Source organism: Syzygium oleosum, unplaced genomic scaffold (genome assembly GCF_021117445.2).
Source record: "Syzygium oleosum isolate NSW1041296 unplaced genomic scaffold, Sole_v2.1 Sole_v2.13, whole genome shotgun sequence".
Taxonomy (NCBI): Eukaryota; Viridiplantae; Streptophyta; class Magnoliopsida; order Myrtales; family Myrtaceae; genus Syzygium; species Syzygium oleosum.
The window spans coordinates 7,852,379-7,874,691 of NW_026607497.1; the positions used below are offsets into that span (position 1 = coordinate 7,852,379).

Genomic DNA, 22,313 nt, shown 5'->3' on the forward strand with positions numbered 1-22,313 from the left:
CGGTAGAGTTCATGCATGTGGTGCTCACGTTGGCATTTTATCGTCACGCTAATTTTTTTGTAAAATCCTCGAAACGGCAACGCCAATCGTGCGCTTTCACCAATCATTTGACAATCGGTGCGTGGAAGTCAGCCGTGAGAAATGGTGCTGCCTTGCCCTAAATCTCCATTCTCTTGGTCTAATCAAATTATGTTTAGCACGATGCACATGACTGAATTAACGAGATAGTTAGTGATCCATGTACCAGCACGAGGATGGTATGAGCCCAGCAATTTGTGTATTATGGATGAATTGATATAACTTGGTGATCGGTTGAAGAGGTAACCTCATTAAAAGGAAGGAGCCGAAACTCTTATAGCAGCCTCCGCATCCGGTCTCTATCTTATGAGACGGGTTCTACAAATACGTTCTTTATTTAACGTGTCGATATTCGCACGCTTTGCACCTCTAATTTCCCCCGTATCTTTATCTTTTCCCAAAAAATGAAATACCCTCTAGGAGTTTTACATCTCGATAATCCCGAGATCCGGATGAGAATCGAGACGAAGCATGTTAAAGACTTGCTAACTCCTTGGCATGTAGGAACCAAAAAAGGATATAGAGAAACTTTGAAGATAATGGTGAAAAGCACACAAATACACAAACGAGAGAGAATAATATTCAAAATGCCTTTTGCACAGGCTTTACACAGAGGAATACAAGCTTAGCTCTACAAGCTTTTTCTCACAACTCTCAACTCTCTCTTTCTATGGCTTTCCACACACATTCTTACACAAATAGGGAGGGGACAACCTATTTTATACTACTCCTAAGGAAATTTTCTTGAATACCAAGTTTGTCAAACTTGAGTACCAAGTTTGTATCATCTTGAAGACCAAGTTTGTATTAAAGACAAAAACAATTTTAATATTTCTAACAGCCTCCCTTAAAAATTGATTTTGGAAATCAACAACACCAAGCTTCGTCTTCAATTTCTCGAACAAATCCGCCTTCAATAGTTTCGTTAAAATATCTGCAATCTGATGTTCAAATCTACAGAAATCAAGTTCAATATCTCCATCTTTGACCAGCTCACGGATATAATGATACTTGATGTCTATGTGTTTGCTCCTGCCATGAAAAACAGGATTCTTGGCTAATGCAATCGCCGATTTGTTATCACACATCAATTTTGTAGGACCTTTCTGTTCATGCATCAGTTCACAAAGCATCCTACAAAGCCATATCCCTTTACATGCTGCTAAAGCTACTGCCATGTATTCTGCTTCAGTTGTTGAGAGCGCAATAACTTGTTGTTTTTTCGAGGACCAAGAAATTACTCCTGATCCGAGAAAGAACGCATATCCAGAAGTACTCTTCCGCGTTTCAGTATCTCCTGCCCAATCACTATCTGTATACCTCACTAAATTGAAATTGTCAGTGTAAGAATATAAAATTCCATGATCACGAGTTCCACTGACATACCGTAGAATTCTTTTTGCTGCCTGCAAATGTGATTGGTATGGTTTTTCCATGAACCAACTAATAATTCCCACGCCATAAGTAATATCTGGCCTAGTAGAAGTCAAATATCTTAAACTGCCAACAATACTTTTAAAATAAGTGGGATTTACTAGTTCACCGGTTCCTTCTTTCTTCAGCTCCAACCGTTCTGCAACGGGAGTTCGAATTGGCTTGAGCGATTCCATTTTCAGTCGCTTCAAAATATCAATAGCATATTTCTGCTGTGAAACAAATATGCCATCATTTGTCTGCTTCACTTCAAGACCCAGAAAATAGGACATCAATCCTAAATCTGTCATCTCGAATTTGCTAGTCATAGCCTCCCTGAATTCAGCAAACATCTTTTCACAGTTTCCTGTAAATATCAAGTCATCAACATAAAGACACACAATTATTATGTCACCGTTAGTATTTGACTTGATATACAGTGTATGCTCATGTGGGCACTTTTGAAAATCATGCTTTAATAGGTATGTGTCGATCCGCGTGTACCAAGCACGAGGTGCCTGTTTTAGCCCATACAATGCTTTCTTCAATTTGTAAACTTGATTTTCATGCCCTTTCTTCTCATAACCCTGTGGTTGCTCCACGTAGACTTCTTCTTCAAGGAACCCATTCAGAAATGCTGATTTCACATCCATTTGATGAATCTTCCAATGGTTCTGAGCTGCGAGTGCTAAGACCATCTCAATGGTATCCATTCGAGCCACTGGTGCAAATACTTCAAAATAATCAATTCTTGGCTTTTGCTTATAGCCTTTCACGACCAATTTGGCTTTGTAACGGTCCACCTGACCGTCGGATTTGTACTTTGTCTTGTACACCCACTTGACACTAATGGGCTTCTGACCAGATGGTAAAGAAGTTAGCACCCATGTGTCATTCTTTTCAATGGAGTGGATTTCTTCATCCATTGCTTGGATCCACTTTTCATCTACAGTTGCTTCATCATAGGATACAGGGTCACATTCAGCAAATAAACAAAAATTTACCATAGTTTCATCAGTGATTTCGTCACTATCACTGTCATTGTTTCTTGTGACCACATAATCCCTGAATTTTGCTGGAGTCTCTCGCAGTCACTGTGAACGACGTAATGGTGGTTCTGAAGCTGCTGTTGGTGAAGAAAATGCACCACCATTTGAAGATGATGAAGAAGATGCACCACTGGTCGAAGATGATGGAGGTTTTTCTGCATCTCCCTCCAATGATTCATCTTCGATGGTAATGTTTTTCTGGTCAACTTTTTGGTTCCAGTCCCAGGCTTCATCTTCTAAAAACTGGACATCTCTGCTGATGATTACCTTTTCAGTGACTGGGTTATACAGCTTATAACCTTTAGTTGTGTCACTGTAGCCAATGAAGATGCACTTCTCGCTTTTGTCATCCAACTTCTTCCTCCGTTCATCTGGTATATGGGGATATGCCACGCACCCAAATACTCGTAGGAACGAAACATCTGGCTTGTTGCCGCTCCAAGCCTCTTCTGGGGTTCTTTCAAGAACACTTTTTGTTGGACACCTATTTAGCACAAATACAGCACAAGCAATGGCTTCTGCCCAAAACTTCTTTGGTAAATCTTTAGCCTTTAGCATACTCCTTGCCATTTCAAAAATCGTTCTATTCTTTCTTTCTGCTATACCATTTTGTTGAGGAGTATAGCTAGCAGTCAACTGACGTTTTACTCCATGAATTTTACAGTATTTGTCAAATTCATTAGAAGTAAATTCTCCACCTCTATCCGATCTCAACGTCTTTAGATTAAAGCCACTATGTTTCTCAACATAGACTTTAAATTCTTTAAATTTGCCAAAAGCTTCTGATTTTTCTCTTAAGAAATATACCCATGTTTTTCTGGTAAAATCATCGACAAAAATTAGCATGTACCTTTTTTGTCCGACTGATTCCACCTCAACAGGGCCACATATATCTGTATGTACCAACTCCAAAGGCTGCTTGGCTCTTCTAGCTTCTCCAACTGGAAAGGATTCTCGATGCTGTTTTCCCACAAGACATCCTTCACATGGGTAGTCTGGACTGTCGATCAAAGGCATGCCAGTCACCATCTTTTTCTGGATGAGTAATTTTAGTCCACGAAAATTTAGATGACCGAATCGAAGATGCCATAGCCACTTGCTATCTTTTGCCATCGCTTGAAAGCTCAACAGAGTATTTGTCTGAAGGGACAGAGGGAACATCTGGTTCTTCGTCATCTGCGCCGTCGTGATCAACTTATTGTTTACACCTCTGATAGTGCAAACTCCATTTTCAATATTAACTTTATGACCTTTTTCGGAAAGTTGCCCAACACTAAGCAAATTCCAGAAAAGTCCTGGCACAAAGTAAACATCTGCAATAGTAACATCAGTACCATTTTTTGATTTGATATCAATGTTACCTTTGCCCAAAACGGGAATTTTTTATTTATTCCCGAAGTTGACTTCACCACGAACTGTCTCATCTAATTACGAGAATAGCTCCTTTCGGCCACACATGTGATTACTGCACCCGATATCGAGATACCAGATATTGGCATCCATGGTACTCGAGTCATCCGTTTTGCATGCTAACACCACGTTTTCATCGGCATCAACAGCATGTACACGTTTTGGCTGCTCATGCCCCATGTTTGCTCGGCATTCGGATTTGTAATGTCCGAATTTGTTACACTTAAAACACTTGACCCTTGATTTGTCACGTGTTTTATACCTTCCCGTGGAATTCGAATTTCCACCTCTACCTCGGGCACCTCCACGACCTCGGGCACCATGATGGCCTCCTCGATTTGAGTGAGCGACCCGACTCTACAATGCTTGCTCGGGATTCGAACCGATGGACTTCTGATTCATTCTTTGCTCATGCGAGCATAATGAACCCATCAACCGCTCCAACGTCATGGTTGATATATCTTGGCCTTCTTCGATCGCCGCAACAACGTAGTCAAATCTCTCAGTCAAAGACCTTAAGATTTTTTCTACAACTCGAACATCTTGGAGTTCTTCACCATTAACCTTCAGTTGGTTAACGATGGTTTGCACACGATCAAAGTACGACGAGATAGATTCAGAGTCATTCATGCGTAAAGACTCGAAATCTCCTCGAAGTGTTTGGAGCCGCACCCGCCTGACACGATCATCGCCTTTGTAGGATTTTTGCAAAATATCCCACGCTTCTTTCGCGGTCTCCGCACTCGATATTTTTTCAAATATCGTTTCATCCACGGCTTGAAAGATCGCATATAATGCTTTCTGATCTTTCTTCCGAAATTCCACCAAAGAGTCTTTCTCCGCCTTTCTTAAGGCCTCGAATTCTTCAGCATCGGCTACTTCGGTGTAGCCATTCTCCACCAAGTTCCACAAATCTTGGGATTTGAAAAGAACCTTCATCTGGACAGACCAGTTGTTGAAATTCTTTCCGTTCAACTTTGGAAGTTGTAATTGAACGGAACTGGTGGATACCATTGCTAGCTCTGATACCAATTGTAGGAACCAAAAAAGGATATAGAGAAACTTTGAAGATAATGGTGAAAAGCACACAAATACACAAACGAGAAAGAATAATATTCAAAATGCCTTTTGCACAGGCTTTACACAGAGGAATACAAGCGTAATTCTACAAGCTTTTTCTCACAACTCTCAACTCTCTCTTTCTATGGCTTTCCACACACATTCTTACACAAATAGGGAGGGGATAACCTATTTATACTACTTCTAAGGAAATTTTCTTGAATACCAAGTTTGTATCATCTTGAAGACCAAGTTTGTCAAACTTGAAGACCAAATTTGTATTAAAGACAAAAACAATTTTATTATTTCTAACATGGCCTTCGTCAAAGTCAAACCAGCAGATCACGTGAGTTGCATCGAGCAAAGTCCTTGGCTTTGCCTGGCTGGGACAACGCACTGCTTTCATGCGGTTTGGGTCAGTCAGCCGCGATCGATGACGAACTTGAGAATTAAGGCATCCATTGTTTTGTTACTCCCTAGACATGCATATAAATGTGGTTAGGTGTCTTCCGCCTATTCTGCACCTAAGAAAGCCACAAAAAAATATGGGAAGATGCCTCGAAACAAGCAGAGTACTGAAGAGGGGAAGGTCGGTTTAAGCTGCTTAGGATGTACTACTATTAGTCAACAAGAGCAAGCGACGTAGCGTTGCGAACGAGGGTTACGAGAAGATGATGCGGGCATACTAATCTTGTGGCCTTTTCCTTGTGATTCTCTTGGAAGGGAAAGAAGGAATCATTCTCCTTTTAGGGAGGATCACGGTGTTATGTTTGACCGGTCTTTGTTCGTTGTATCTACATGTCTACCTTGGCTCCACGTTTGACTTGTTTATTTAATGACGTTTTTGCGTATCAAGAGGACCAGAAGTTCACCATTACAAGTTAAAGTAACTCCATCCCCCACTGTCCACTTGGGCTACGTTTGGTAACCCGAATTTAAGTCCGAATAGAATAACAAATTATAGATTTGGTGACATTCTCCACTGAATAAATCCAGATACATCCGGATAAAAATGCTAGATAAGAAATCCGGCCTAGAGGTGGGATAAACTCGCCGACATCGCCTACCTGAGGACCACTGCCAAATTTACCGATCATCATCACTTCCGACCACCATATGATCGTTGTCGCCTCCGACCACGTTAGTCGTCACTGCCGGCCGGCAATCGTGTTCAACAAGTGAGGGTGAAAAGGGGCCTAAAGACAAGGGTCGTGCCGGGTTTATATAGATCATCCTTTTTACTCCAGTTGCATACGTCCTTTACATCGAGCTTGGCCTTTCATGCACGACTCACGAGCTGGCTATTCCCCTGATGGTCAATGAAGAACGGCTAGTGCACCATTAACTTATTGGCGACCATGCTCTTGAGCGTCGAGTTCCACATGTTGTGCATAAAAAATGCTGCAACGGCACAGTAGTGCAGAACCTCCCCTGCGAGCCCATCTCATGATGCACACCTTCTTTGTTGTCACCTCTCTTAGCGGCTTTTTTCAGCAATGGAGTCAGCCCATACGACCCACAAGAAATGCCTCGCGCAATGCACAAGGCAATCCTAAAATCACGTGAACTCGTGTCTATTGAAAGACCTCATGCTCCTGAGGTTGACTTCCCAATGATTGGTTGAGAGAGTTTGAGTCTCATGTACGGGAGGAGAAAAGTCAATGATGGTATTTTTAAAGATTTTCAAATGAGAATGATTTTCAAAGATTTTCAATTTTATCTTCGATTGCAGATTTTCGAAGATTTTTAAAAATTCCAAATCATATCTTAGGTTGCACCAAACATATGATATTTTTATAATCCGAAGATATATGGAGGATTTCAAATCCCTTTATCCTATCCTATCCTATCCTAATTTGAATCCAGATAACCAAACACAGCCTTAAAATTTCAGACCGGTTGGACTTCACTAGGGACCATTGGATGTAGAATCCAATTATGATATAGTTTCACGGTGATGAAAACTCCATACGAAACGGAGGCTTCTCCATTAGAAGTAAACCTAATCATGCCTCTGGCTCAAGCCCTCCCATGCAAAAATGGGCCCGAAGAGCATTCTCGGATTGGTTCAGATAAGTCTATATAGCTATGAAGCCAGCCCAAATCAGGTTGAGCTCGAGCCAGCCCAGACCGTGAAGGAAAAAAATATTTTTCATGGGCTAGTCTCGGCAACAACTCAGGCCCAAACTAAAGAACCGATCAGGCCTGCTGATTGAAAAGCAGCTTCTTTGTAACTTTATTATTGCTCGTTGTGCTAAGTTGCTAACTCATGATTTGACATTCGGAGTTTAATGCGTACCGCCACTTTTTCCCGGTTCAATGTAGGAACGTTGGAGAATAATTTGATCCTTTTGCTCCATCGAGAAAAGAATTAAGCAATTCCACTGAACACCTTCGATCAACTAGGGAAGATGACCGAACGTTATTGCCTTCAAGGTGAATAGTTGCGGTCGACATATACAGTCCGGTTTTATATTTATTAGTCAAGCAATACGAGTTTGGAGGACTCTCAACTTCTTAAGTTCTAAGCATAATGAAAACCCAGTGTCCACGATCAAGATATTTCTTTTTCAGTTAATATGTTGCAAGTACAGCAATGATGCATGCTCAAGCTAAAAGTAGGTATAAACATGTGCACGGAATAGAACCACATGATGTGAATATATTGCAAGTACAGCAACGATGCACACTAAAGCTAAAACGCAAGGATAAACGTGCACAGAATAGAACCAGATGATGTGAAATTCAACCTTAATTCAGTTAATTGGGCTAAATAAATTATACCACGTCCTTTTATTGTTGTAATGAATTGGCACCTACAAGTTCAGAGTCAATGGTGTGGTGCAACTGATTCCCACCAAAAATAATAGGTGTCAAGCTGCGCGCCTCAATCATTTAATTGAATCAAGAGTATGGGAGACTAATTGAACCATCCGTTGCCTTGAATGGTTAGCATCCTCCACATGGACCTTCCTTTAGCGCTTGCCATTGGCAACATCACTTGGAAGATCAAGACCATCAGGAATTTTCCCTGGATAGTTAGTCCTGGAGGCATCTGATCCTGTCATCCTGCAAACAGCGAACGGAATCGAGGGACCTGTGTATAAGTTTCAAGAAATATCTCATAGTATGCTTTGAGCGCATCATGCTTACCCTCTATCCACAATGACAACTGAGCGGAGTTCGCAGTTCGCAAAGCTGCAACCACAGATAAAATATCTTTTAATCAGTCCGCGACATAAAAGCTCCCACCTATCCTAAAAATAAAGTGCTACATCATATCAACTCCACTGCTAGGCTAACTAGGATCATGTGCAGTTCACCAACAAGATTCATTCGTCACAAATATATCATCATTTTCATCATCCTAATCTGCTACAAGTACCACCATCGGAACTGGTAGTGGTTGTTGCTACACAATATATAGGTTTGGAAAGTTCCACTAAGAAAAAAGAGAAAGCTATGTAATGGCATTTTAGTGAAGCAATAAAAAACCGTGTAGAGCCTAAAAATACCATGTACATGGACAACTCAGAAGCTACAATCTCATCACACAAGGGGACACGACTTCCAATGTGTATTTATCAAAATCTTCTATTCATCAATTCCTATTGGCTCTAATATCTGTCTTGGATTATAAATCAATACATCACTTAATGCAAACATGAAGCAAGACCAAAAGAACAGAAGGTGGGACTTTGTTGGCAATCAGCATAGGTGGAAATATATTTACGCAAAACTTCATCACCGAAACCGAAGATAATACGAGGGAAGATAGAGATCCAGCTTCCCTATTGACTGATGGGCATCACCCATCTACAATAAAGTTTTTCTGCTTAACAAACAGTTATGGTATGATGATCAAGCAACACACTCAACAGTGGATAATCAGTAATCACTGGGCATACCATAAAACCTCCAGAGTACTTTTTTGGGAACAATCTTAATTTCGCGTCATTCACTCATTAGAAATATATTCAGAAGGGAGACAATATGAAGGACCTAATGTAAATAATTTCTCAAAACAATAATGCAGAAACAAGTCAGTCAGAACACTAAAACATTTCTGCGCTCCCAATTGTAATTAGAAACACAAAACCATTGAATAGAACCAACCAACCAAATATGAACTAGGAAACACTCACTGTTTGCACATTTCACTCTTCACCGATGGATGACAATCATTTCCAAAGGTGCTGAGGGCATGAAACAAGAATCCACTGTGGGTAACAATTGCAATCTCCTTCTCTTCCCGTGTCCACAACCTGAAGATAAATCAAAACCTTGAGATGCAGAATCAAATGGCTTATTTCAGATTTTTACTTTTTACATAGCTGTTCAGCTATTTTCTTCCAAGATCATACAAGTTTCAAGTCTATTTTGCATTGTAGTTCATATTCTAAAGCACCGAGCAGGAAGTTATGAAGTACCAGTTCAAGAACTTCATTCCTCGAACAGCAACTTCCTCATTCTTTTCTCTAACATCAGGCGTCCACAAGACATCATCTTCATTCTCAATCTAAAGAGAGTTAAAATCAAAGTAAAAAACTGAGATTAGCTAATGTTGAGACTTCCAAAGCAAATGCCCCAAAAAAAGCATTTTAAGAAATGAAGCACTTACCAATGAAAAATCAATTGCAGGAAAGAGCGACCGATACTCGCTAATGCTTCGTCTTTTGTCACAAGGATGAACTCCCTATGGACCAAAATATAATTTTTAGCAACTTGAAGCATGCAAGGAATGTTCAATACCAAAACAAGATGATCCACAAAACACAGGCAAGAGTGAAATTCTACAATTACTAGCAGTAAAATGTCTGCATCTTTGTCTTGCAATAACTTCTCGTAGTTCTAAATGGAGGTTAATAAGTGACCAAAAAAAATGGAGGTTAATTATATGAGGGATCATTCAGCTTGGGGTTTTACCACTATACTTTGCAAAGTCATGCAATTATGACTACTCTGTTTCTAGTTGGTCCCCATTTTCAATAGAACAAGATATATTATGCCAATATGCAAACTCAATTTGACAGAACATCTGACTCATTATATACATGACATGACAAGATAGATAGGACATTTTTCAACAAGATAACATGATCCATGGTACAAGATCTGCGACCAATCTTATGGATTTTGGTGCTTGGGTGAAAATCAGTACGCCGTGTGAGGTTACCATCATGCCACGTCATGTTAGGTCATCCACTTGTGCTAACACATCCATCATCATCAAAATTCAAATGAAACACAAAGAGAACGGTAGCAATCAAATGATTTTCTATAGTGGTAGCCATAATATAAACTGAATTTCAGATGCACAAGTGAAAATTGGCTAAAGTTGAATGATGTATCATGGTATCCACCGTTCTAACTGCTAAAAGGAGGAACCTGTGCAACATGAAGAAACTGATCCTTCTTCAACTACAAATATGTAACTATTGGTCATCTTTAACAAGATAAGAAGTCCTTGGGTTGAGAACTACATTTAAACATAAGCGAGATCAATCAATTTGCTAAAGAAGAATCAGAACTCATCCTAATAAGCATGAGCTTCCTTCATACTTAGGAAGGTAACTACAAGTAAGCATCCTTTAATCTCAAATCAAGGAGAAACAAATACTCTGAAGTATGATCCTAATAAAGCCAGTGGTATAAACAGCTGTACTTCCACATGATATCCTCTTTAAAGTTCACAAAATTATCATACCAGTCAAGGGCAAAGGCATATTCTTTTTCTTATGTCTAATCCTTATCCGATACAGATATACTTGTGCATATTAAGAGTCAATAGATTAAAGATTGTAAGCTGTGAATAGAATGCAACACAAACTGTAAAGTGCACTGAGCCCATTGCAAATTCAACTGCAACCATTTAATAATGGGTACAGCAAGAAGGATAAAAACTACCAACATTTTCCAGAGACTAAAGTTACAATGGTGGAATGTCCACACAAAATGCTTCCACTGAATAATATTGTGAAAAACCAATCAAAATTCAGGATTTTGTGAATCATCTTTTTATTCCATATGTAATCACATACCAAATGTTCACGACAAAGTTCTACGGCAATAAATGGTGGGCAATTGAGACTTGAAATAGCAGGATGATCGCTATTCCCTGCATTTGCAACCATCAAAGGAGGTGCAACTATTCCATCTGTATCACCTTCACCACCAAAAACTCCAACAGCTGTTTGCATAGTTCTGCAAGTGATCACATAAAAAGTGTAAAAACGGTATTTAAAAGAACTTCAAGTCCAAATTTTGAACCATAGCATGCCCCTCATGCAAAGGCTAGTAGAATGACAAGTTAACAACTTAAAGAATGCGGACCCAAAACATGTGGACAAAAGAATAATCAAAACCCATAACATAAAAAGAACAAAAACTCATAAATGGTAAAAAGGAAATGCAAGGAATTCACCATCGACATTCTGACATATGTTGAACTGATTATGCATCCATTTGATATTAAAGTTTAAGCTATTGGAAAATGACACGGTTTATTTTCATTATCTTCACACTTTGCCCCATTGGCCCATTCTCCATCAGATAAAAAAGGATACACCATCCTAAATTTACCTGAATTACACTCTTCTCTTATGTTGTAAAGGAGGTTGTCTCATTGAAAGTTTCAATACAGTCATTCATGACAGAGGACCTCATGTCTCAGGTGCCTCCAGCAACCAACTTCCAGGACTCATATCAAAGCCCTATTGACTTATTATGAAGGCTTAAATAGTAAAGCAGCCAAGTGTAACAAAACAACTAAAACTCGCATCCTATGCAACAGAGAAGAAACGTTACACAAGAATTTAAGTCCTTAACAATTTAACACACCAATTAATAATATAAATCACTATCGAAGACAATGCTATCTGTAAGAACTTATGAAAAGATAAGGCAAGAGACAAATTTGAAGCCAATCACAGTACCTCAACAAAGGGGAAGTGATGACAAGATCAATCTTCTCGGGAAGTCCGCATGCTCGGACATGCTTGCGCAAGTTGCTAACCTATCACCGCATCAAGAGATCATTAGAAAGTAAACCAGTCCAAACAAACTGCATAAAAAAGAAAAAAGCACCTGGAACTTTTTCTAACAGAATTTAGGACATTATAAAAAGAACAAGACAGCAAAGCCTTCTCAGTTCTCACACTAACTCAGGTTGGCTATGTCATTGTTGCCCCACCTATAATATTAATATCCTATCCAAGACCAACTTGTTTCTAAGCAAGTTCTTACGACAAGACTATCGCGTTTGTCATTTTCAGGGAAGCAACTTAATTCCTAATGACAAACCCAATAAAATACAATCTAAAAGAGAAATTCCACTGTTAACATATGTATCATTTAAAGACAAACAGGCCACGGGCAAAAGTGACCACCTGCTGCCAGCCGACAGGGGTGAGATGAGCATCAAAGAGATCATACGACAAATAGGCATCGTGGTTCTTTTCTCCTTCCACGTTATGAATTCCTTGCGCATGCCGAACCTGTACGTCAACCGTCACGTCAGACCCAAAAATGCTCGACGCCTACGAATCCGCCTCTACGCGCATAAAGAAACCCAAAACACCGCAATGCCACGTACCAGGTGAAGCGTCTTGCACCGGTGCAATGGGTATAGCCCTGTCACTGCAGCATCCATATCTGTAGCCAAAGGAAAACAGAGCATCGACAAAAGTCAGTTTCATCAAACGGAAATGACGATCACGCCAATTTCACCGCACTAGAAACCGAAGCGCCATCGTCAGAGTCCATCAAAATTTCAGCTACAGGCAACAAACAAACATCATCACCAATGGAATGACAAGCGACGAACACAACGCGTAGCGCCAAATCTCTTCACACCACAAAAAGGAAAGAAAGCGGATCCGTCTCGCGCAAGCAACTTCACTACCTAAATCCAAACTCCACAAAACCAACCCCGCACCGAACCGCCAAATCCAAGCGAACGGAATCGTCCGAAACGGATCGAATCACGCGCCATCCATCACCAACCCAAAACGAACAGCAAACGCAGAACGCGAAACGGACCAAAAAAAAAGGAACTAAAAGAGCGGCTCCAGGGAATCATCAAATCGCGAGACGGAAACGATGGGATCATCAGCGAACGGGCTTTACCGGCAGGAGGTGGGGAGGAGAGGGAAGAGCGGACGGGGAGGTCGAGACGACGACGGCGCCGCCGCCGCGGCTGCTGCTGCTGCTGCTTCGGAGCGGAGAGGTTGCGAGGGAGGAGGAGGACAAACGGAGGAGAGGAAGCGCTGCGCACGGAGGCCGGGCGCAACAACGACGAGGCGTCGCTACTTGTACGCCCGCCAGGCGGCGCACCACAGTGAATCACCATAGCCGCGGCCTTTGCGTGCGCCGTGCGCGATTAAATATTCCTTTTTTTTTTTATCGCCCTATTATTCGGGAAAAATAGAAAAATATGTATATATAAAAAAAAGCTTTTCGTCCTTCGAATCACGTGACGAAAATGCAGTTATTAGGCGGGGTGGAAATGGCTGCCAGACCAGCCAACCGACCCACATGGCGTGTCGCCAGGGGAAGTAAAGTACCCCGAATTCCCTGCCATCCGTAGATCCACGTGGCGCCGTCCCGTCCATCCGCGCGGGCGGGATGACACGTGTCGCGACGGATCTGGTTGGCCCTTCGAAACGCCACGCGGCGGGAGACTTTTGAACCGTGGGGAATATTCGGCGGATCGGATCGGCGGCCGACAGAGACCCTCCCCGTTCCTAAAGCTTTCCCCGATGCCCCGATGCTCCCGTTCCTCCGCCGTTCCCGATCGGGATATACCCCGTTCGGTAGCGGGTGCGGTGCCTATGCTGATGTCCTCGGGGGGTCGCTAAAACCGGTCGCCCCGAAAAAAGTAGGTCCTATGACCCATCATCATGGTATTGTAATACGTACGCGAGCCATCCGATAAGTAACGCGAGTTACTAGTTGTGGTGCACATTGTGCACCCATTGTGGCAAAAGTGAATTACTCGATTCTGTACGTTACCGGGCTCGGCCGAGCTGTTTCGAAGCAAAAATGATGTATCCTCGCATATTTCACAAAATGAAAGCAAACCTTATTTCCGAACAAAAGAAAAGCGAAAGGATCAAAGTCTAAGACACCGCTTTCCAAGGAATTTAGCCACAACAAGAAGTTACCTCGGACCTTCCCCCCCGCAAAGAAAGTGAATGCGCAGGAGCAACATGACAATTGTTTTCTAAATTCGAACAGCCGCCCCAACAACATTAGCTTCCTTCTCTCACTTGTCAGCTCATTGGCTGGGGTGAAGAGCAAAAAAGGAACTTTCGACATTGAAAAACCTCACAATGGGAGAAAAAAAAGGACCGAGGAATAAGGCGGAAGAGAGAATTGAGAGATTTGTGTACGTATACAGGGTTACTTATTTATAGGCTTTGTTAAAAGATTATATAAAGTAACACGACAATATCAATCATAATCGATTGGGTATAGACACAATCAATAGAAACATATAAACAATTCCGAAAGATGTGGAGAATCAAATGACATGTTCTAGAACACATTATAGTCACACATGCATAGCATCTTCAGATATATGCAACGCAAAAGGAGTCACATTTCTCTATTATTGGGATATATATCGGCGTTTCGTCAATGCCATTCAATCACAAATAGGCACATGAACTAAGCGAAAGAAAGAAATGCAAGAATTTCGTGCATTCAGCAGTTTCTATACACTACGAGGAAGGTGACTAGTTAGGGCAAAGAAACGCGTATACAGATCCCCTTTTCCCGACTTACAATAACGATTATAATTAATCATGAATATAAACAATAAAGGGAGATACATACAGTAAAGAGAGATACATGAAATTGCCTAAGTATCTCAAAAAGCCCCCTCGAAATTCACCGGGAGCTGTCAACCGGAGCGTGGAGAAAAGATAATAAAAAAAAAACGCGGTCTCAATCTTACCCCATAAATCGTAATCTTTCGCTCCGTGGGTTGATTTCAGTAAACATCCATTTAAGTTTTCAAAAAGCACGGCCACCAATCACCCACTCTCTCTTTCTCTTTCTCTCTCGACAGGAAATTGAGATTTCGTAATCATGGCCGACATCCGGTGTTTGACTACGATTTTGTTTGTGACGATGAATCACGCGTTGGTGGGAGGGGAGCTTTTCTCAAATCGTAAATGAAGAAGAACGCAGCCAGAATAAGGAAAAACACGGTCAAATCGAATGAATAGCTCTAGTTTTTCGTTTGCGCCTACCATTTGTCTAATGAAACTCTTGATTCTGGTTCAACGTTTCGGGTTTCCATTTGTTTGGTTTGGTCGATTTAAACAACGGAACACCGTAATGAACGGTTTAATTTACGAGTTTCCTATTCTTGTAGACATGAATATTTGTGCATAAATCGTAATCTTTAGTTATAAATAGATGTAGAAAAAAGTACCAAAAGAGTCATAAACTTATTATATTGATACCAATTCATTCACAAATTTTTCAATTGGACTAATTTACTCATAAGCATTTTCACATTAGTGTCAATTCAGTCCATTCGGATAATTTAGACAGGAAATTATTGACTTGGACGCCAGCATTGACGTGAACAATTTTCTAGATTTTTTAAACGTTCTTCTAAACTTTTTATTACTTTTTTTTTTCCAAGTTTGGGCCGGTGAAGTCACCGGCCGACTCTCGCCGGCTACAAGCCAGTCAATCCGGGCGGACGGGAGGGCACGTGTCTCGACGGTCTGGAGGCCTTCGAATTGGACCGGGTGGCAATATTCGACGGATAGTGTTGGCATGGAAGTGGGTCCTGTGTTTTTCCTTTTAAGCTTTTTCCACGATGCGGATGCCTTTATTCGCCATTCCTCCCGATCTAACGTCCGCGTTCCGTTTCATGGAATCCTAAGAAGTGGACAAATTTCATTCGGTCTCGCGTCCGCCATTTGTATCACCAATGATGGAGCTGAAGTGGATTGTGGATAACGCCACATTGGATCGTGGGTATGATACTTCTGCTTATGCTCATGCTCATGCTCATGCTCAGAGAAAAGTAAGTTGGTACAGCGGCAATGATAAGTGCCCAAGCCATACTATATGAAGTGAGCGAGTCGGATCGGATCGAAAATGGTCTAATCCGAATTAACTCATTGAACTCGTATCGACCCATTTTTATGTGATACAATTTTAGCTAGGGGTGTCAAAACCAAACACAATACCCGAACCGAAACACGAACCGACCCGACCCGACCCGAACATGAAATTTTCTTATTGGGTCGGGTTGGGTCTCAACTTGTTTTGGTAACAATAAAAAAAATTGGATGTTGTTTGGATCTATTAGGCTTGGGTACCCAAGCCCAACCCAAACAAGAAAACCCAAACAAGAAACCCTTACATCTCTCTTCCACATCTCTCTCCCTCTCTCACCTCTTCTGCGATCTCTTTTGCAATCTCTCTTCCATGTCTCTCTCCGCCGCGATGGAGCCGCCGCCGCCGCGACCCTCCGCCTCCTTGAAGCTCCGCTTCATGTGCAGCTACAGCGTAGGCGTGGCCCCACGCCCCCATTCCAAGTCCCTCTTCTACCACGGCGGCGAGACCCGCATCGTCACCGTCGACCGCGCCTCCGCGACTGCCTCCCCCGTCTCCCCCACCCTCGCCGTCGCGCCCCCCTTCGCCCTCAAGTACCAGCTCCCCGACTCCGACCTCGACGCCCTCATCTCCCGCTGCATCGACGACGACCTCGCCGTCATGATGGACGAGCTCGACCGCCTCTCCTCGTCGTCGCCCTCATCTCCGCCGCGGGCCTCTCTCCGTCGCCGCCAACACCGGTTGTCTCCGCCTCCTCGTGCTCCGATCTTCTCGTCGGTCGGTCGCTCGCTCTTCTTTGCCACGCCTCATTCGCTCTCCGCGTCCGTCCTGTCTGCTCGTCGGCGCTCTGCCTCCGATCCATTCTGCTCTCGCGGCTGCTCGTCCGCGCTGCTTCGTCGCCTCTCCGTCGTCGTCGCGACCTTCGTCGTCGTGATCTGCTCCGTTGCCTCTGCTCGCTGAATCTCGTCGCGATCTGGTTCGTCCTATCCGTTCCTGTTTTTTTCTCCTTCCTTTAGGTAGGATTTGGTTGTTGATCACGGAATTGAATCGATATATGCACTAGCTCGTACACTGAGTGGCATTTGGAGGCGTATGTTCTTAGCTTCAGCCGTTAATTTTCCTCTTTGCTTCGTAGGATTTGTGTTCATGATGCTTAAATTTTCTTCCCTCGATAAGAAAACGATCTCATAGTTCGAAGCTCCAAAATGTGGAAGGAGCAAGTCCACAACGATCCCTCATACAGATTCTCTTTGCATATGTCTCACCGATTCTGAACGAATCATCTATAAGCCCTCTATAGATGTCCCCACCAAAACAATGAAAAGATCGATGTCTCCAAACAATGAAAATTGATGTCTGATCAGCAACAATGTACATCTCCAAATCTAGGATTTTTCGGTTCCTTCTGGCCAAATCGGCAAGGGATCCTCCGATTATGACACAGCTCAGCAACCTCTGTAGATATCAACCTGCAACCATCTTGGAAAAGAACACTGGCAATGACTCTACTTTCAAGAGGATCAGATTCCTCATGTATTTGTTTCTTTCATTCCACTCCACTCCACGCCAACTTTAAGAGTGTATCCTTCATACTTTGCCTTAATGCACTGCAGAGCCTGAGGCAATTCATCCTCCCGGACTCCAATTCATACTCCCCTCTTTCCAAAACACGAACCCGACCCGACCCGAACATGACCCGAACCGACCCGATTGTGTGGCTATATCATGTTCAGGTCTTGTTTCGGGTCGGGCCAAGCACACATATTCATTGTTTCTGGTCGGATCGGGTATCATGAAAACCCGACCCGACCCATTGACACCCCTAATTTTAGCGACCTAAACCGGACCTAACCCAAATCCGATCCAAACCCAACCGAACCCATATTACTAGAAAGCATCCGTATCTATACCAAAACATTTAACCTACTTTAAGCTCTAGATAGATTTTTTTTTTGTCAAATTAAAAAAATTAACTAAATAAAATCTGTTAGTAAATAAAAGTAAAAACATAAAAAAAAACCTAATGATTGAAATGCATGTAAAGAACTAGAAAAGTATGCATGTGTTGTGACGAAACATACAATAAAATTACCCAAAAATTCTTAAACCTATTACATTTGTGTCAATTCAATCATAAACTTTTCAAATTTGCCAATTTAGTCATAAATCTTTTAATGATTTCTCAATTTAGCATTTTTATCAATTTTGACCGGAAATTGCTGACGTGGACATCGGGTCATACCACGTAGCCTAGTCGGGGATGACGTGGACAATTTTTATAATTTTTTAAAAATTCAGAAGTTTTTATAATTCTCTAATTTCTTTTCTTTTTTTTCTTTCTTTTCCTTTTTTTTCTTTTAAGCGCAGCAAGAGTCGCTGGTCATAGGTGAGGGCCAGCTGACCCTCGCCCACGACCGGCAAGGGCTTCGCGCCCTCGCCCACGACCGGCAAGGGCTTCGCGCCCTCGCCCAATGGCCGGTGACGCTCGCCACCCCTTGCCTGGTGTCAGCGAGGGTCAGCTAGCAACCCTCGTTGCACTTCGTAGAAAAAAAAGAAAAGAAAGAAAGAAAAAATAAAGCAAAATAAAATTAATCAAAAATAAAAAATGACATCTCCAACTCCACCTAACGCATCGGTCGCTTTATTTATTACTGGAAGAGCTATGAAAAAGTTCCCCATTTTTCATATGGGTTTGAAATAGGTTAGTTTTCAACTCATTTAAGACTCATTAAAATGTTGGGCATTTATTTCTTGGACCCACTTACACTTGTTTTTAAACATGCACCATTAAATATGAGTTCTAGACCCATTTTTGCCACCTTTAAGTTAGGGGTTTTGGTATTCAAATACGAATATTGGTTGCAATGCACTTTGCACAAATAATATGATTAGCCGGTTGAAACTCAATATGCATAAGTAATTATAGGCAAATAAAATCATATTTTAACCAATATAATTGAGATTTTTGAATAAGAAAACTTTAATCTCAAATTCGATCTTGACTCGATGTCTTGAAACCAAGTCAAGAAATAAAGGGAGAATTGCCCAAAAAGTCCTAAACATATTGTATAGCCACTGATTCAATTATAAATTTTTCAATTTAGTCAATTTAGTCATATGACGATTTTTCAATATAGTCCATCTGACTAATTTTGGTCAAAAATTACTAATGTGGTGGTCTAGCCGGTGCTGGTCATCTACATAGCACGACCGGCGTTGCTGTGGACCTTTTTTTTGTAATTTTTGTAATTTTCAAATTTTTTATATTTCTTTCTTTTTTTTTCCTATTCTATTGTTCATCTTTTTCCCCCGCTAGTCACCGAGGCCTCGGCCACGGGCGGTGACCAGCTGCAAGCAAGGGCCAGCAAGGGCTGCACTTGCTCAACCGCAATGCCCTCACTAGGGGTCGGCAATTAGTGGAGAAAGAAGATGAATAGTAGAATAGGGAAAATAATTATAAAAAGGAATGAAAAGAAAAGAAAAGAAGAGGAAAAGGGAAAAAATAAAAAATTCAAAAAATATAATAAATCGTCCACGTTAGCACTAGTCGTGCCACTTAGATGGCCAGCGCTGACTAGACTGTCACGTTAGCGATTTTTTATGAAAATTGAGTAAATGGACTATATTGAAAAATTGTCAAAAGATTTAGGACCATATTGGCTAAATTGAAAATTTATAATTAAATTAGCGACCGTACAATACGTTTAATACTTTTTGGACAATTTCTTCCAAGAAAAAAGGCACTAATTTTTCTCGAATCTTCCAATTCTGACATGGATGTTCTGCCCTGAGTGGAGTTGAAATGATTTACATAGTGTGAGTCACACAACAAATTAAGTTATCACAATCATTGATCTTCCTTCCATTATTATGATAATCCACCTAGTGACTGCAGAATGACACATTCGACCAGTATTTTTTATCTCCGGATATTCCATTAGAATTTACTTTATCAATTGTAGTGAAACATATGAAGGTAAAACGAAACGGATCATGTCTAAGACATCGCTTTGGAAGGAATTTAGCTGCAGCAAGAAGTTAGCTTGATCTTTTCAAGCAAAGAAAGTGAATGTGTAAAAGCAACATGATCACTAGGGCTGCCAAAAAAGCCCGATCTGACCTGACTCGGCCCGAAATTTTCAAGTATTTTTGGTTCGGGCCTCCTTCGAATCGGGCAATCACATAAAAATTCGGGCCGGGTCAGGTAGAGTCGGGTCACAAACCCTGATCATCACCGCTTTCTAAATTTGAACAGCCACTGCAACACCATTGGCTTTCCTTCTCCACTCATCACCTTATCGATAGAGGGGGTGAAGAAAAAAGGAACTTTTGATATTGAACAACCGGAGACGGGAAGAGAGCATTGCCCTTACACAATCATAACATCCTCGGACATATGGAAAGAAAAAAGAGTCGTGTTCTTTTCCTGAAGCAAGTAGGTGAATCGTGCCAAAGAGAGAATTCGGTGTGTTCATTGGTGAAGACTACACGTGGGGGTATTTATAGATAGTGTAAGGAAGGTGACTGTCTAAGGTAAACAAGTATATATTCAGACCATGGTCTCCCAATTTACGGTGTCAATTATACTAAATGGAGCGTGGAGAAATGATTCAAAGAACAGCCTAACCCACCATTGAGATACCTTATTTTATTTTTAGTTACCAACATCTATTTAACTTTTAACAAAACACGGCCACCAATCACCCTCTTTCTCTCTTTGTCCACAGTTTTTTTGGAATAAGGGTGCGCATGAATACCATTCTGTGCCTGGGAACTATTTCTGAACAGAAATGATTTTTTTTTATTTTGTGCCCGGAAACAATTTCTGAGCATTTGAAGGCGTTTGATAAACTGTCCAAAATTTCTATTCCTAGAGTAGAGAAGAACATAAATGCGTTTGGTAACTACACAAAATTTCTATTCTCAAATAATATTTTAATAATATTTTGAATTGTTTAATTTTTTTTTCTACAGAACCCATTTTCTTCTTTGGCCATGCGACCGGCCACAGCCCAGGGCCGGCGAGGGCGAGGGCTGGACCCTCGCTGCCTGGGCGAGGCGGCCTCGCCCAGATTTGGCAAGGCCGAGCCTCGCCGTTGCGACCCACGGCGACGTCGGCCGCCGCTGGTCGCGGCGGCGAGGCTCGGCCTCGCCCGGGCGGCGGGCGACCCTCGCCTCCACGTGGCGGCCGGCGAGGGCCGTGACGCCCTCGCCGGCGGCCGGCCCGGCCCGAGGAAGAACAACACAAAAATAAGAAAAGAAAAAAAAGAAAAAAAACTGATTCTCAAAATTGTGCCGAGAAACAAGAAGCAACTTTTTTTTACTTCTCGTTTCTCTTCCAAAACTGTTTCTCGGCACAAATTTTTGCAAAAATGTGCCCGGAAACAAAAAGTTTACCAAACGCATTTCTGTTCCCAAACTATTTCTGAGAACAAAAGAACAGAAATTTTCACTATTTGGCACGTTACCAAACGGGCCCTAAGTGTATTAAAAGTCTTAAAACTTATTACGAAAGTGAAATCGAATCCTAAAACTTTGAAAAAGTGCAATCAAGTCCTAAAACTCATCATAAAAGTGTAATTGAGTTCTAAAACTTTTAAAAAGTGCAATTAACAGAATGACTAAATTAGATCAATTAGATAGGTTTTAGGACTTGATTGCGTTTTTTGAAAGTTTTAGGACGCAAATGTACTTTCGTGATAAGTTTTAAGACTTAATTGAACTTTTTGAAAGTTTTAGTACTCAATTGTACTTTCGTGATAATTTTTAGGACTTTCAATACACTTATTCCATATTTCTTATGGTTCTCTCATCCGATGTTTAGAGATTTATATAAGGGAGTTGATAGAGACCGCAACGGAGGGAGATGGTCACAATCAGTGAGCTAAGTTAGGAAGGGGCAGAGGCTAGACACAGATAGGAAAATTGAGATTTTTCTAATTGTGCGTAACCTTCCCTATTTGACTACAATTTTGTTTGGGACGATGATGAATCACGCATCAATTGGAGGGAGCTTTCTCAAATCATAACGAAGAAAAAAATAGCCAAATCGAAGGTCGGGTTTGGGTCAAAACTTAAACTCTAGTTTTTGTTTTTCGCCTTCCATTTTCCTAAGCAAACTTGATTCTAGTTCAATGCTTTGGATTTACCTTTGATTTGGTCAATATGATCGACAAAATACCGAAACGAAACGAACCAAAAACGAACGGAGTAGCTGACGAA

At 41.5% G+C, this 22,313-nt stretch overlaps 3 protein-coding genes across 4 annotated transcripts; 1 reads left to right on the plus strand and 2 right to left on the minus strand.

Annotated features, from left to right (window-relative positions):
- Nucleotides 1-4,307: 4,307 nt before the first annotated feature.
- Nucleotides 4,308-4,964, minus strand: LOC130139784 (uncharacterized). Its single transcript, XM_056317487.1, has one exon. The coding sequence runs from the start codon at nucleotides 4,962-4,964 to the stop codon at nucleotides 4,308-4,310; it is 657 nt and encodes a 218-aa protein (XP_056173462.1).
- A 2,784-nt stretch (nucleotides 4,965-7,748) lies between these two features.
- Nucleotides 7,749-13,408, minus strand: LOC115675757 (phosphoglycerate mutase-like protein 1). Of its 2 annotated transcripts, XM_030598516.2 has the most exons (10): nucleotides 13,137-13,407; nucleotides 12,604-12,662; nucleotides 12,398-12,505; nucleotides 11,945-12,024; nucleotides 11,051-11,213; nucleotides 9,631-9,705; nucleotides 9,440-9,528; nucleotides 9,155-9,274; nucleotides 8,163-8,207; nucleotides 7,749-8,078 (listed from the first exon to the last, which is right to left on the minus strand). In XM_030598516.2, the coding sequence occupies exons 1-10, from the start codon at nucleotides 13,357-13,359 to the stop codon at nucleotides 7,985-7,987; spliced, it is 1,056 nt and encodes a 351-aa protein (XP_030454376.2). In that variant the 5' UTR covers nucleotides 13,360-13,407; the 3' UTR covers nucleotides 7,749-7,984. The 2 variants fall into 2 exon arrangements, with proteins under 2 accessions (XP_030454376.2, XP_056173153.1); XM_056317178.1 differs by lacking the exon at nucleotides 12,398-12,505 and having other exon boundaries at nucleotides 13,137-13,408.
- Nucleotides 13,409-16,481: 3,073 nt separating this feature from the next.
- LOC130139785 (uncharacterized) lies at nucleotides 16,482-17,051 on the plus strand. The gene has a single exon (XM_056317488.1). It carries the CDS (start codon nucleotides 16,482-16,484, stop codon nucleotides 17,049-17,051), a length of 570 nt encoding a protein of 189 aa, XP_056173463.1.
- Nucleotides 17,052-22,313: the final 5,262 nt, after the last annotated feature.